The sequence below is a fragment of the Microcebus murinus genome, chromosome 4, assembly GCF_040939455.1.
Source record: "Microcebus murinus isolate Inina chromosome 4, M.murinus_Inina_mat1.0, whole genome shotgun sequence".
NCBI lineage: Eukaryota > Metazoa > Chordata > Mammalia > Primates > Cheirogaleidae > Microcebus > Microcebus murinus.
In genome coordinates this window covers 11,233,147-11,247,139 of record NC_134107.1, presented here as the reverse complement: position 1 = coordinate 11,247,139, position 13,993 = coordinate 11,233,147, and the positions used below count along the sequence as shown (strand labels likewise).

The 13,993-nt window shown below is 49.5% G+C and overlaps 1 protein-coding gene across 12 annotated transcripts in view; it reads right to left on the bottom strand.

Annotated features, from left to right (window-relative positions):
* The window catches only part of MARK2 (microtubule affinity regulating kinase 2), a 60,583-nt gene extending 53,667 nt beyond the window's left edge, over positions 1–6,916 (bottom strand). For 3 of the 12 annotated variants that reach the window (XM_012777866.3, XM_012777871.3, XM_020286413.2), the window contains exon 1: positions 6,280–6,908. In XM_012777866.3, coding sequence (XP_012633320.1) covers positions 6,280–6,333 — 54 coding nt within the window. In that variant the 5' untranslated portion in view covers positions 6,334–6,908. Of the gene's footprint in view, positions 1–6,279 lie in introns of all 12 variants that reach the window. The other 9 variants (XM_076001739.1, XM_020286414.2, XM_012777863.3 and 6 more) reach the window with 8 other exon arrangements.
* Between the last annotated feature and the right edge of the window lie 7,077 nt (positions 6,917–13,993).

Sequence of the window (13,993 nt, the reverse complement as noted above, 5' to 3'; positions counted from 1 at the left end):
GACCCAAAAGGTCTGGGGTCTCACTGAATTTAGCAGTCAGATCACAGCAGTCAGGAGTCCCAATTCCCTTCCAGATCCACAAATCGGGAGCCAACAGCAGACCCAGTCCCTTCCTCCTGGCCAAGCTGGGGGCCTTTTGCCAAGCAGTGAATTTGAAAGGGGGCTCAAGAAAAGCAGCTGTGTCTTAGAGCTTCAGTGAAAGGTGCATAAAACAAAGTTGCCTTGAAGTTCAGCATAGGGTGTAGAGAAAGTCTCCTCCCTAGAGTGCAGGCCCAGCGCAGAGATCCATTCAGTGTTTGGGGAGGAGGAGGGGGTTGTTTACAGCCGGCTTCCAAAACTTACGCCTGAAGGAGCACAGACCCAGAGGAGGCAGACCTTTGAATTGCCAACTTCCCAAAGAGCACACGGGAAAATAGGCCGAGGCTGCTCAAAACCAGCTTGACTGGTTCTACAGAGAAGCCCCTGGTCTGCTCCGCCTTCCTTATGTTAAAAAGAAAAAGGCCAAAAAGGTGGCTTGGAGCCAGTAATTGAACACACCCCCCTCCTCTTTCTCCCCAGCACCAACTATCCCTGGGGATCACCTTGCCACCAACATTAGTGTCCATCTCATCCTCTCTCCTATCAAATCATGTGTGATCATACAGCCTTATACGCCTAAAATTAATGATTTGGCATACAAGAGGAAATACATTTATTTTTGCCCTTTTTTCCATTTTCTAATGAGAAATGTAAGGAATGACTGGAAGTAGGTGGAAATGAGTACCAACCCAAAGACAGACATCTGTGGAAAGAACTCCTCACAGGGACCAAGAAACTTCAGCATTCTAGACAAAAACAGATATGCAGATAAAATGACCTAGCCTATTTATACCCCCAAAAGGAGGAGCTGGTCTAGAGGGCAAGAGGAGGAAATGGCATGCCTCCTCTGAGATAACTGGAAACCAAGAGGCCAGATTCTGTCTTGGTGTTTCAGAACCAGCTATACCACCTCAGTCTAAATGATTAGCAATGATCTTCAGTGGCCTACACCAAAAGGGCTGTGGTGGGGCAGTACCATTCTGCTTGGAGAGTTAACCTGCCTCTTCCCATACCAGCAGTAAGACAGGGTGACTTTCTTCCTCACAGGATTTGTAAAGGCTTATTCTTCCCTTTTCTGAGACAGAAGGTGAAAAATGCACAGATAACACTTCACTGACTCACTCACGTTTGAGGAAGGCTGGGAGACAGCCTGGAGAACTTAAGCTTCAAGTGCAAAACATACAAATACTGGAATCTCCCATCAAGAGAAGGAAACTCGCCATCTATAGGGCTTGTCATTTTGCTGAACTTCCACTGAAGGAAGAGCCAGATTTAAACTCCACCCACCCTTTCTACATCCCTCTCAATTTTTGCTTTGATTGGAAAGTGGTAAACCTGGCTGCACCACCATAACTAAAAGAGAATCCAATCCTTTCCACACTTCCTGTCAAAGCAGAGGCCTCACAGCCCCAGTCTACAGCATAACCAAGCAGAGGGAATCGGGATGGTGCTGGTCACTACAGGAAAGCCTCATCAGGCAGACTCAGGAAAGGAAGATGACCACCTTCTCACCCTTTCAATCTGCTGGGGTTACTTCAACCTAATCCACTAATGGGCTTCAAAGTGCTGCTGGGGGAGTCCATTTAGCAGAGATGCTATCATGGGGCCAAAGGTGGCACCCAGCCCCCACCCCACTTGTCGATAATGGGCCACAAAGTCTGAGGCTTGGCTGCACTCTAGACATAAAATATTCATTCAAGTCAACATAATACATATGTAGGAACGTCATGGAAGCTCCTGGGAGAAAAGAAATGCCAGCCAGGTGGCTAAGTGCTCAATGGGAAAGAGTTCATGAAGGCCTGGGTTAGTCCTGGTCAAATACCCACTGAGAATTGGGTTGTTTTGTCCAAAGGGGAAACAATCTAGTCTGACTCATAAGAGATCTAACCATGTAAACCTCTCAGGCAAACAAATTCTCCATCTTTTCCTAATTCATGGGCATCAACTCTGCTTAAGACATTTATGCTGAAAAAATCTTTGGCCCAATCTTTGGTCACAGTCTGAAAGATTCAGTTATCCCTGTGGAAACTTGATTTTAATCTGAAGCAGGCCAAGTTTCAATGACTGCCTTTTATCCATCTGTTTAGCTACTTTCTGAAGTTCACAAATTGGAGAGAAATTATTGTAATTTACTACACACAGTTACTTTTACCAGGTTCAAAGGCTATGATATGGCAACTCTATGAATTCCAGGGACTCCTAAAGCCCTTGCTCTAACAACATCTCATTCCTGATCACTAGAGCCAAGCAGAAAGTGAGACTTCTGACCAGAGGCAGCACCACCAAGGAGCCACTGGCCAGAATCAAAGGACAGAGTCAGACTTAGGACCCAGGGCACAGTGCTGCACAGCTCAGAGAATTGTGGAGTGACATGCCAGCTAACCAAGCCAATCTACCTGGAGGACATCAAAAGCAAAAAAACATTTAGCCAGAGTCAACACTGGGATTCAATGAGTATGTGTTTCGAGTGGCACAGTTGTTCTTTATAGGATCCTATAACTTGAATTTGTTCTTTTCATCAAGACTTCCAAATTCCTCTTCCTAGAACTGAGAGAATAAACAATGCCACTCACTCCCTAGAAGACTAACAGAGCAGCCCCTCCCTTGACTACTGCAGCAGCAAGGGTGGAGGGAGATAGTGAAAGGCTTCTATTCTCTCTCAGGAGCCCTCTCTCTTAGTTTCTGAGGCCCAGACGTACACAGGTCCCAAGCCATGTAGCCCCTCCCCCAGTGTTACAGAAAGCTCTAGCAGGTGAACTCTGGAAGTTGGACCCTTCTCCACACTTGCTTGTTACTGCTGCTGCTGGCTGGAAGACAAACAGTCATCTTGCTGATTGCTTTCACGACTGCCAAACCTCCAGGCCAGCAGAGCCATTTGGAAAAGAAGCAAACAGAAAGCTCAGCTCACAGACTGCGAATCCCCAAAACTATCAGCCCCAGGTCAGAACCCTCCTTCTGCAAAAGGAAGAAGTCTATGGCTGGGAAAAAGCACATCTGGAATCAGGTGTTGCAAAAAATACCTTAAAGACAGGGCCTAACTTTTTTTATCTCCTACTTTCACTGTTAGAAGCAGAGTCGACAGCAAACAGCCAATCTCCCTGCAACACAAGGTTTATTTTTATGCTTTAACATTTTCTGTCTGTATGTCTACGTGTTTCAGATGTGATCAAAGAGCTCCTGGAAACAGCTTCTCATCAGCCACATTTTTAAAGAAGGAGTGAGAAGAAGAGCAAGAAAGGAGACTGCAGAAAACCAGCAGTGTTTGTTTACTTACTTTCTGGTGAAACCAGTTTAAATAATTGAAATCTAAATAAGGTGACACAGGACCCTTGGGTGGAGGGAATAAGCCCAACCAAATCCCTTGATTTTCATTTCAGAACATTAAGACTATTGCAATGATTGAGCTTTCACAACTACTTTAGCTGAAATCCCAGCAGGACCAAGAAGAGATTTCTTACTTTCACTTGGTGGCATGATCTATTCCAAAGGAGGCCAATCCTTCTGACATCCTGGCCTTGTGACCAGAGGAGCTGCTGCTTGTCTTTTTTCTTGTTTTAAAGAACATAGGCACCTACTTGGAATAGGTGCATCCAGGGTTTTTTTTAAATCCCTGCTTTTACTGGAATGAGACTTAATATAGGTTGATAATGTGACTGGCTACCCTGAGAACAACAGTAGAAGATATGAAGTGGCTCAGGGGAACCTAAGTCCATAAAGAGTAGAAACAAGCTGAGTAATCATAACGGGAACAGGATGACAATGTATGCAACTACTGCTCTGGACAAAGTTATCAAATAGTAGCTTACATTCCACAATGGTCACTAATGACTGGTGCCATGAAATCAGTGGATGTCCCTACTATACGCTCAGCAGTACGCCAGGCATGTAAGGAAGAAAGGAAATAAATGCACAAATCACAAGAAAAAGACCATGGTAATAATATACTTACATTTAGTAAACAGTACAAAGAAACCACATTGAGGCAGTCTGTTACTCTACTTGGCTGAACACAATGCCCCCCCACCCAGGCCTCACTGAGAGAGAAGGCACTCCATCGCCACTCCCCAAATGCCTGAGGATGCCAGTCAGTCACTTGGCCTCCTCCTAGCAGCTCATAATCAACAGTCTGGGAAAGTTCTCTGGTTCAGCAGGGTTTACCTACTAAAACAAAGGTTGTGAGAGGAAAAGGGATGGAATAAACAATCTCAAGAAGGGCTACAGAAAGTGGTTCCCAGGAAGGAGAGAGAAACAGCTGGCAAGCGAGGGAGAGAAAGACTGTGAGACACAACCATGCTCCTCTGTCTCCAAAGACCTCTGTCCCATGCAGAACCAGCTGCCAAATCCAATGATGAAATGGAGATCAACCATCCCTCCCTTGCAACCCCCATTTCACCCCCAGACGCAAACAATCCATCAGTAATAAAAGGGTCAACCCAGCAGAAAAAACCTCTGTCCAGAACTCCTAATGGGTTCTTAACTGCCCGGGTGCTAAGGGGTAGGGGGGAGGTAACAAAATAGAAAAATGCAGTAAATGAAAGGAGGAGGTAAAATTTTTCGGAGAAGGATGTTAACATGCAAGAGAATATAACAGGGCTAGAGCTACAAAGAAAGAAGAGAACTAGAGGGAAACAAAGGATGTAATGAGGGAAAAGAATGCAAAAGGACAGCAGCCCCAGGGCAGAAAAGCTCCTTTTTTCAAGTCCAATTTTTTTGGCCTAGTAAAGTTCTCCACCAAGAAAGATATGACAGGCTGGGGACTCTCCACAGAGCAGTCAGCAGGGGACACTGGAGATGGTGAAAGAAAGGGGAGGAGTGGAAAGTGGACGCCTCTCAGCTTAGAGGTGAGATGACACAGAAAAAGCTAAGGCTTGGGTGACAAACTGAAAGCACTGATTGCCAGGATGACAGGGAGCAGGTAGGGTCTGAGGTTGAGGTGTAGCTCAAGAAACTTGAATGCAAAAGGCCTAGACTTCCCGGGAATTACAAAGACTAGCCAATAGGAAGGGAAGAGACAGGAGCATATGGCAGGGATAAGCACAACGATGTGAAGAAGGCAGGAGACTAATAGGGAGATGAAAGGCAACACTGATTAAGCAGCATGGTAAGGAAGATGGGGAGAGGGTGGAGAAACAGGAAGGCAACAAGCAAGGGGGAAGATACTGTGAGAAATGACAGATGTGAGAGTGGAGAGAGAGAAAAGGCATCATGGTTTGTGTTGCAGTGTAAGAAGACAGAAAGGCAAAAACCGTGATGCAGTGAGACCCGGGAAAGGACTGAGCAACAGGTTGTGTTAATACAGTGGGCGCTGAGTGTCTTTTCACTGGGAGGAAGAGCCCAGGGAGCAGGCTGGTAGAACAGCATAGCGACAAACGGGAGGCCCAGGAACTTAAAAGCCAAACACCAGGGGGAAGAGAACAAGACGGACCCAAAGACTCTGAAGGGAGTGATGACTGAAACCCCAAAGGCAACCTGTGGGAAAACTGTGCGCATGACAGCTGTATGGGAAACACGGAAGCGACAAATGCCAGCGCCAGGAACCAGGGAGCTCCTGGAGAAAAGAAAGGGAAAGTGATGAGCAAAGAGTAGGCGAACGATTTGCAAAGGTGATGAGGGTGGAGCTGGTGGGTTGCAAGCAAGAGGGAGAGTACAATTTGGAAAAGGAAGAAGCAGGACAGAAAAAGCTGGGGAACTGAAAGGGGACAGGGATTGAGAACATACTGCGGGGCAAGCACCCTAAGGGTGATAACCAGGGACTGGGAGAACCGGGCGGAGGGGAAGCGAGGCGAGAGAGATGGAGGGAGAGGTGGACAACGATCTGTGGCAAATCGCCGGTGCTTGCTGTTCGAGGAGCGGGAGGGTGGCTGCTTTAAGCGTGGGTGGAGAAAGACCAGAAAGGCCCCTGAGAGAAAAAGGGAAGAGAAGGGGAAGCTGGGGAGGTGACACGGAAGAGCATGGGAGGGCGGTGAAGGGAGAAAGGGGTTGGCAGAAAGACAAGTGTGTGCAGCTTGGAGTCAGGACAAGGTGGGTCCCAGGTCAGGACTAGGAAGGGGGATGTGCGGGGCCGGAGCCGAAAGCCGGATGACAGAGCAGCCGAGGCTTGCAGGATGGCAGCAGGGGCACGAGGAGAGCGGAGGAGGGAGGAGACTCCGCAAGGTGCAGGGGCCCAGCCAGAGAATTCGGGGAGCCCTCGGGGCTCCTTACCTGCTCCGTGTCCCTTTCGTTCAGCGTGGGTAGGGGGGTCCGGGCGCTGGACATGGCGCCGGTATCTCAGGGGAGGGAACCGAGAAGCTTGGAGGAAGGGAGGGAAGGGAAGGCGTGGAGCCCGGCCGGGCGGGGCTTCTCACAGCAGGAGCACCCGCCGCATGGGCCCCGGCCGGGGGTGCGGGGAGGCCGGGCAGCCGCTCACGCCAGCCCGGGGATGCGCCGCTCGGGCTAGGCCGCGCCGGCTCCGAGCGGCTCCGGACCGCACCCCCCCGACCCCCGGCTGGGCTGTGCCGCCTTTCGGCCGGGCCGCGCCGCTCCGCCTACTTTCTGCCGCCGCAGCCGGCCGCCTGCCTCGCTCCTCCCCTGCCCTCAGCGGCACTGCTCCGCGCCCGGCACACAGGCAGCCGCCGCCGGACCTGCTGCTCCCAACATGGCCGCCACCACCGCCGGCCCTCGGCTCTTTCCGCCGGCAGCAGCCGGAAACATCCGAAGCGGCTAGAAACGGGAGGGGGGCGCGCCTTCTCCTCCCGGCCACCGACTACGGGTGAATTCCGGAAATAGCCGAAGAAGGTAACCCCCGGGGACGCGCGCGCCTCCTCGATTCCGAAGACGAAGCTTCGGTTCTGTTTACGGAAATCCACGAAGCAACTTCGAGTACCCCAGAGCCATCCAGCCACGCCCACAGGGCTCCCCCGCCCACTTCAATAAGGTTTTCGGCAGTTTCCGGAAACACCCGAAGCCGCTCCGCGTACGGAGCCGGCAACGCCCCCGTCCCGCCGCGCAGCCGAGGGCGGTCGTCGGCCATTTCCGGCAACACCCGAGGCCCGCCGAGCCCCTGGTCATTTCCCCAGGAGGTTCTCGAAGTCTGAGTGTCTTCGTTTCTTTCCGTCAGTTTTCGGCTATTTTCAAACCTTGAACAGGAAGCGTGGGTCACCCGTGCGTGTTTATGATTTGACTAAATAGAAAATAAGACTGTTAGCTGTTCCTGCGATTGGTATACTTTGGTTCTAAAGCAACTTCCTGTGTGCGTTTCTGTTCGTTTGTCGGGCAGTTCATAAAATCCATCTTCTTTTTATCATCTAGCCTATCAACATGTGAGTCACCTGTCAAATGCAGCGTCAGTCTGTCTACTATTCACCTGCCATCAAGTGTCTCTTGGATTTTATTTATCTATCCATACATCCCTCACCTAGACGCACCTAGGCGCCGGCAGGCACCGCATGGCTACGGGAGGGTCCAGCGCCCTGCATTCCAGCACCAGCTCTGCAGAGTGAAAATGCTGTGTGATCTTGGAAAAAATCACAGAACATCTCTGAGTGGCTCCTCTTCACTATCTTGAAAGGATCTATGCGTTTGTTCCAGCGTTGACATTCAAAATAACATCTTTGAATTCGTTACCTTTTTATTTATTTTTTAATTAATTACTTAATTTTTTTTTTAGACAGGGTCTTGCTCTGTTGCCTGGGCTAGAGTGCCCTGGCGTTAGCCAAGCTCACAGCAACCTCAAACTCCTGGGCTCAAGCGATCCTCCTGCCTCAGCCTCCCGAGTAGTTGGGACTTCAGGCATCGGCCACAATGCCCAGCTAATTTTTTCTATGTATTTTTAGTTGGCCAATTAATTTCTTTTTCTATTTTTAGTAGAGACTGGGTCTCATTCTTGCTCAGGCTGGTCTAGAGCTCCTGACCTTGAGCGATCCTCCCTCCTAGGCTTCCCAGAGTGCTAGGATTACAGGTGTGAGCCACCGAGCCTGGCCTTATTTTATTTTATTTTATTTTATTTTATTTTATTTTTTTGAGACAGAGTCTTGCCCTGTTGCCTGGGCTAGAGTGCTGTGGGGTTAACCAAACTCACAGCAACCTCAAACTCCTGGGCTGAAGCGATCTTCCTGCTTCAGCCTCCCAAGTAGCTGGGACTACAGGCATGTGCCACCATGTCTGGCTAATTTTTTTTTTCTGTATATTTTTAGTTGTCCAGCTAATTTCTTTCTGTTTTTAGTAGAGACGAGATCTCACTCTTGCTCAGGCTGGTCTTGAACTCCTGAGCTCAAACCATCTGCCCACCTTGGCCTCCCAGAGTGCTAGGTTCCTTTTATGTGGCCTATTTATTTATTTAGAGACAGGTTCTTGCTCTGTTGCCTGGGCTGGAGTGCAGTGGTGTCATTATCATAGCTCACTGCATCCTTAAACTCCTTGGCTTGAGCTATCCTCCTGCCTCAGCCTCCCGAGTAGCTGGGACTACAGGTGTGTGCCACCACACCCGGCTAAGTTTTAAAAAATTTTCTGTAGAGATGTCTCACTCTTGCTCAGGCTGGTCTCAAACTCCTGACCTCAAGCAATTCTCCTGATTTATAGGCATGAGCCATCATGCCTGACCCCCAGTTGCCTTTCAAAATACCTGTACAAGGTAAGGAAGGAGGGACTTTCACATCTTAACTCACATCTGGAGAAGTTTCTTTTCTTTCCTACTCTGGGCCTCATTTTCCCCATTAATAAAGTGAGGTCATTGGATTCATGAGCTCTAAGGAACTTCTCAGCTTTGGAGAGTCCCTGACTCTAACAGGAAGTACATATAGCAACCCAAGTCCACTCCTCACTTCCCTCTAGACTGTCTCACCAGAAAGAAGCAGTAGCCTGGGCTGATTTCTCTAGCTCCAAGCTGTCCCCACCCAAGGTACCCCAGACATACTGGAATTTGCCTCCCTGGTTCAATAGCATCTTAAGGTGGGCAGGAGCCAGAGGCCCACAGGAACCAGAGACAGACAACAGGTTCAGACAACAGGTCCCCAGAGGCACAGGAGCAGACAGCCCCCAGCGGTTAGGGAAAAAGTGTTGGTTGAACTTCTGACACTTGACTTCCAACTCCCTGCTATAGCATCTTGAACCACCCTTGGTGAAGTCAATCAGAGAAATAGGTAGCTGAACAGATGCAATTAAAGGGGTATAAAAGTACTTCCTAAGGCAACAGGTACCATCTTCTGTCTTAGTAAATCCATGGGTTCTAGGACACCTCCCCATACCCCACCTCAGCTCCATTTAGGCACCCAACCATTAAGGAAGATGTTGGTGAAGGCACACAGAAGGAGGGCAGGGGAAAATAGAGGGAGGTGGGCAGAGTACACTCTACTCCCTTACCCCAAATTCAACGTGAAAATCCATGAGAATGATCTGCCCCCTGGTGGCCAAAGGGAGATACATTGCCGATTCCTGTGCCAGGTCTCACCTCTATGGCCAGGGTCAGCCAAGCAGGGAAAAGAGAGAAGGGGTTTGGAGGAGCAAAGGAAGCTCTCACCTAAGTAGGCACCACCTCCTCCGTGCTTCTCTCTCTAGCTCTAACCTCTGCCTCACCACTGTCCTCTGCCCCTCAGCCCCACCCTACCTATCCCCTCCTCTTCCTCACTAGCTCTGCACAAGGCTGCTCAACAAGTCTCCCTGACTAGACTCTTTCCAACACACCACACCAGACATGCCAGAATAATATTCCTAAAGTCCAGTTCTGGGCGCAGTGGCTCCCACCTATAGTCCCACCACTTTGGGAGGCCAAAGCAGCAGGATTGCTTAAGCGCAGGAGTTCAAGGTTACAGTGAGCTATGATCATGCCACTGCTCTATTGCCTGGGTGACAGAGGGAGACCTTATCTCTATAACAGATGAATACATGAAATGAAGTCCAGCTCCAATAACATTTTTGCTCTTCTAGAAGGCTATCACCAGCTCCCAGTGGGCTACAGGCAGGGCTGACTTCATGAGCCTATTACCTGTGCAGTCACACAGAGCCCTGTCCTCAGAAGGGCCTTGAGCTTGGTTTAATACTCTGCTGTCATTTGTCTTGAATTTTTTTTTTTTACCAAGGGGGCCCTGCATTTTCATTTTGCACTGTGCCCCACAAATTATGTGGTGAGTTCTGGCTGTAGGAAAAGCCTTTAGCCTGCATTCAAAGCTTTGCTCAATCTGGCCTCAAGTTACCTTGCCAATATCCTCTCCAACTACCACTGGTTGACACCTCTCCCTAACTCCTGCCCCACCACCAACCTCTCTCACTTCCATGCTTTGTTCAAGCTGATCAATCATTGCCTGACACCTGCCTCAGCTTCTAGACCCACTTCACGATCCAGTTCAAAGGTCACCTACTCAAATCCATGAACCCTCCTAGTTTTCCTCAAAGATTAATTATTGCTACACATTTCCTGCCTCCCTAAATTTGCAAATTGATTGATTCATTCAACAAACCTCTATTTTTTTTTTAAGACTAGTCAAGTGCAGTAGTGAGGAGGGGGGAAAATAGTAGAACAAGGAGTTCAATCTGTAACTGACTGTGAACAATCACGTGAGATAACTCACTACCTTCGGACCAGCCAACAAACCTCTATTGAGCACTTACTATATGCAAGGCATTGTCCTAGGCTCCTCTGGTATATCAGTGAACAAAATAGACAAAGATCTCTATCCTTTCTTCTGCCAGCTCAGAAAAAAAAAAAAAGATCTCTGTGCTTGGGGAGCTTACTTACTTACTTTACAACTGGGGGAAGACAGACAACAAAGAAAATAGTAGGTATTAAGTGCCATGAAAAAAATGTAGAGCAAGCTGAGGGCATCAGGATTGCAGGCATGAGGGGGTGAGACACAAGTTGCAGTATGGAGGGGGGTCAGTGAAAGCCTCACTAAGAAGGTGACATTTGAATGAAGAGTTGAAGGAGGTGAGGGAGTGAGCTGAGGGAAGAACATTCTAGGCAGAGGGTACAGCCAGTGCAAAGGGTCTAAGGCGGGAAGAACAAAGGGGCCAGTGAGACTGGGGCAGAGTGAGCGGGGAGGTGAGTGGTGCTGGGGAGCCGGCCTGCTGGGCTACTGTTCGGCTTTCCCTCCAAGTGAGATGAGTCTCTGCTGTAGTGCCATGGTCTGCCTGGCTGCCTGGGTGAGAAGAGGGCGAAGGGGGCAGGATGGAAGCAGAGCCTGGAGACCAGCAGGGAGGCTTTTGCAGCAATTCAAGTGAGAGAGGACAGTGGCCTGGAGCCAGGCAGCAGCAGTGGAAGTAGTGAGAAGTGATCAGATTTGGGATTTCTTCAAAAAGTAGAGCTAAAAAGATACAATAATGAGTGCTTTTAAAAATATAGTACCAAAATAAATAAATCAAAATTTTAAAACTGGAAAAAAAAAAAAAGTAGAGCTGACAGCCTGTCCTGATAATTGGTTTGGGGTATGTGAGAGAGAGGAGCTAAGGAGGATTCCAGGCTTTCCGACCTAAACAACTGGAAACAAAACAAACACAAAAGTCAAAGCATCCCCCACAGGCCCCAGACCAGGTAGAAACCAACCGATAGAACAAGTCCTCCAGGGCAGCTGTGATGCTCCCGGAACCAGAGAGAGTTATGGGATTCCCAGCTCTGGCAGGCACAGGGGCGTCAGGGTGGCTCTGCCCCAGCACCCGGCACCCAGCACCCAGCACAGGGAGGTGGGGAGGAAAGGAGCCAAGGGCAGGCAAGGGTGCTGGAGTAGAAGACGTCCTTATTCTCACTGCTCCGACACATGGCAGCTCTTCTCCTCCTAAGCAGTGGAGCCAGAGCGCATGCTCATCCCGGGCAGGCCACACAGACCCAGAGCCGCCGTGGGATCAAGAGGCAGATGCCTGGAGCGAGCCAAGACCCGCTCATGGCCTCTAACTTGCTAGAGATCTTCCAACTCGCAGAGTTCTGCCTTCTTTGTCTTTGTTTTCTTCTTCCTTTTTAGAGATGGGGTCTCGTCCTGTCTCCCAGGCTACAGTGCAGCCCTGGAGAGCGGTGGCAATTCACAGGAGCACTCATAGCTCACTGCAGCCTCAAACCCGCCCTCAAGCAATCCACTAGCCTCAGCCTTTGCAGTAGCTGGGGCTGCAGGTGCGCCACTGCACCCAGCTTACCCTATATGTCTTAGTGTCTCTGACTCTCCATCACACACTTTATTACCGCTTAAATATAACACATTGAATTTAAGACATTTCAGAGAAGTTAGAATGAATGTGAAACAATGTGCATCTTAGAATTAATGGAATAGACATATGTTTATATCAGTACCCCCTGCCCCAATCCTCACTGGGAGGTAAGCTACAACAGGGCAGGATCTCCTAGTCTCCTTCCCCTTTCTTGCTTTTTGTTAACGTGTCTTGAGTGCTGTGTACTATGTGGAAATTATCACATTTAATTCTCAAACAATGAGCAAGAGGCATTGTTTGTTTCTCCCAGTTTACTAGTAAGGAAATCAGAGCTTAGGGAAGCTTGGTGCCTTGCCAGTGGGAGAAAGAACAGGGAATCAATCTTGGGCTTTCCAGCCCATGAGAGTCAGGGACGTGCAGGGCAGTGGGTGAACACACAGCTCTTCTCCTTAGTAACTGTGTGCTCTTAGGCGAGCCCCTTAACCTCTCTCTGCCTTAGTTTTCCCATTGGTTAAATGGGGACAATAATAGAACCTACTTCTTAGGGCTGATTCGTGAGGATACAATGAGTTAATATCTGAAACACGCTTATGTAGAGCCTGGGACACGGCCACCACTTTGTGTAGGCTGCTGTTATTATTGGGTGTACCCTAGCCAAGTCTCTCTGTTTTCCTTTCAGTCTCCCTGCTATGTCCTCCCCACTCCCAAGAAGAAGAACACTGGATTAGAAGTAAGAGAGCCAGCCAGGCACGGTGGCTCACGCCTGTAATCCTAGCACTCTGGGAGGCCGAGGTGAGTGGATCCTTTGAGCTCAAGAGTTTGAGACCAGCCTGAGCCAGAGCGAGACCCCCATCTCTACTAAAAAAATTAGAAAGAGGCCAGACGCAGTGGCTCACACCTGTAATCCTAGCACTCTGGGAGGCCCAGGTGGCCGGATTGCTCGAGTTCAGGAGTTCGAAACCAGCCTGAGCAAGAGCGAGACCCCGTCTCTACTATAAATAGAAAGAAATTAATTAACCAACTAATATATATAGAAAAAAATAACTGGGCATGGTAGCTCATGCCTGTAGTCCCAGCTACTCGGGAGGCTGAGGCAACAGGATTGCTGGAGCCCAGTAGTTTGAGGTTGCTGTGAGCTAGGCTGATGCCACAGCACTCACTCTAGCCTGGGCAACAAAGCGAGACTCTGTCTCAAAAAAAAAAAAAAAAAAAGTAAGAGAGCCAATCCCAGCGCTGTCACTGATGGGTCCTATGAAGCTTAGGTAACACTCTTGCCCTCTTGGGGCCTCAGTTTCCTTTTCAGTAGGTACAGTGAGCAGGAGCTGGACTCTTTGCCCTCTATGGGGTCTTCCATCTCCAAAACTCTAACCCAGCAATGTCACTCCTCGGCCTTTTCCTTGCACCATGCCTGTAATGGAGGAGGCCGGGTCCCTGCCAGACTCGCCAGGGTTATGCCTGCAGTGCAGCAGGAAGCTCTAGCCACCCATGGAGGCCATGGCATACCCACCTGGTGGCATAGGTGGGAAGGACATCGGGCATGGTCCCCCACCTTTAGGGTCTGTTCTGAGACGAGGTGCCCTTTGGACCAACCCACACTCCCACTCTTGGTTATGACCATGGGCAAGGTGCTGCCACTGACACCATAGAGAAGGCTGGACATCTTGGATGAGAGCCCGGCTGTCAAATTGGCAGGGGCCCTGTGAGAAGCAGAAGGGGAAACAAGTGGGCAGCTTTTAATGCAGCTCATGGGGGGACACCAAATGTGGATCACCAGGGGCCCGAGGGAGCACGAGGACTGGAGGGAACCGCA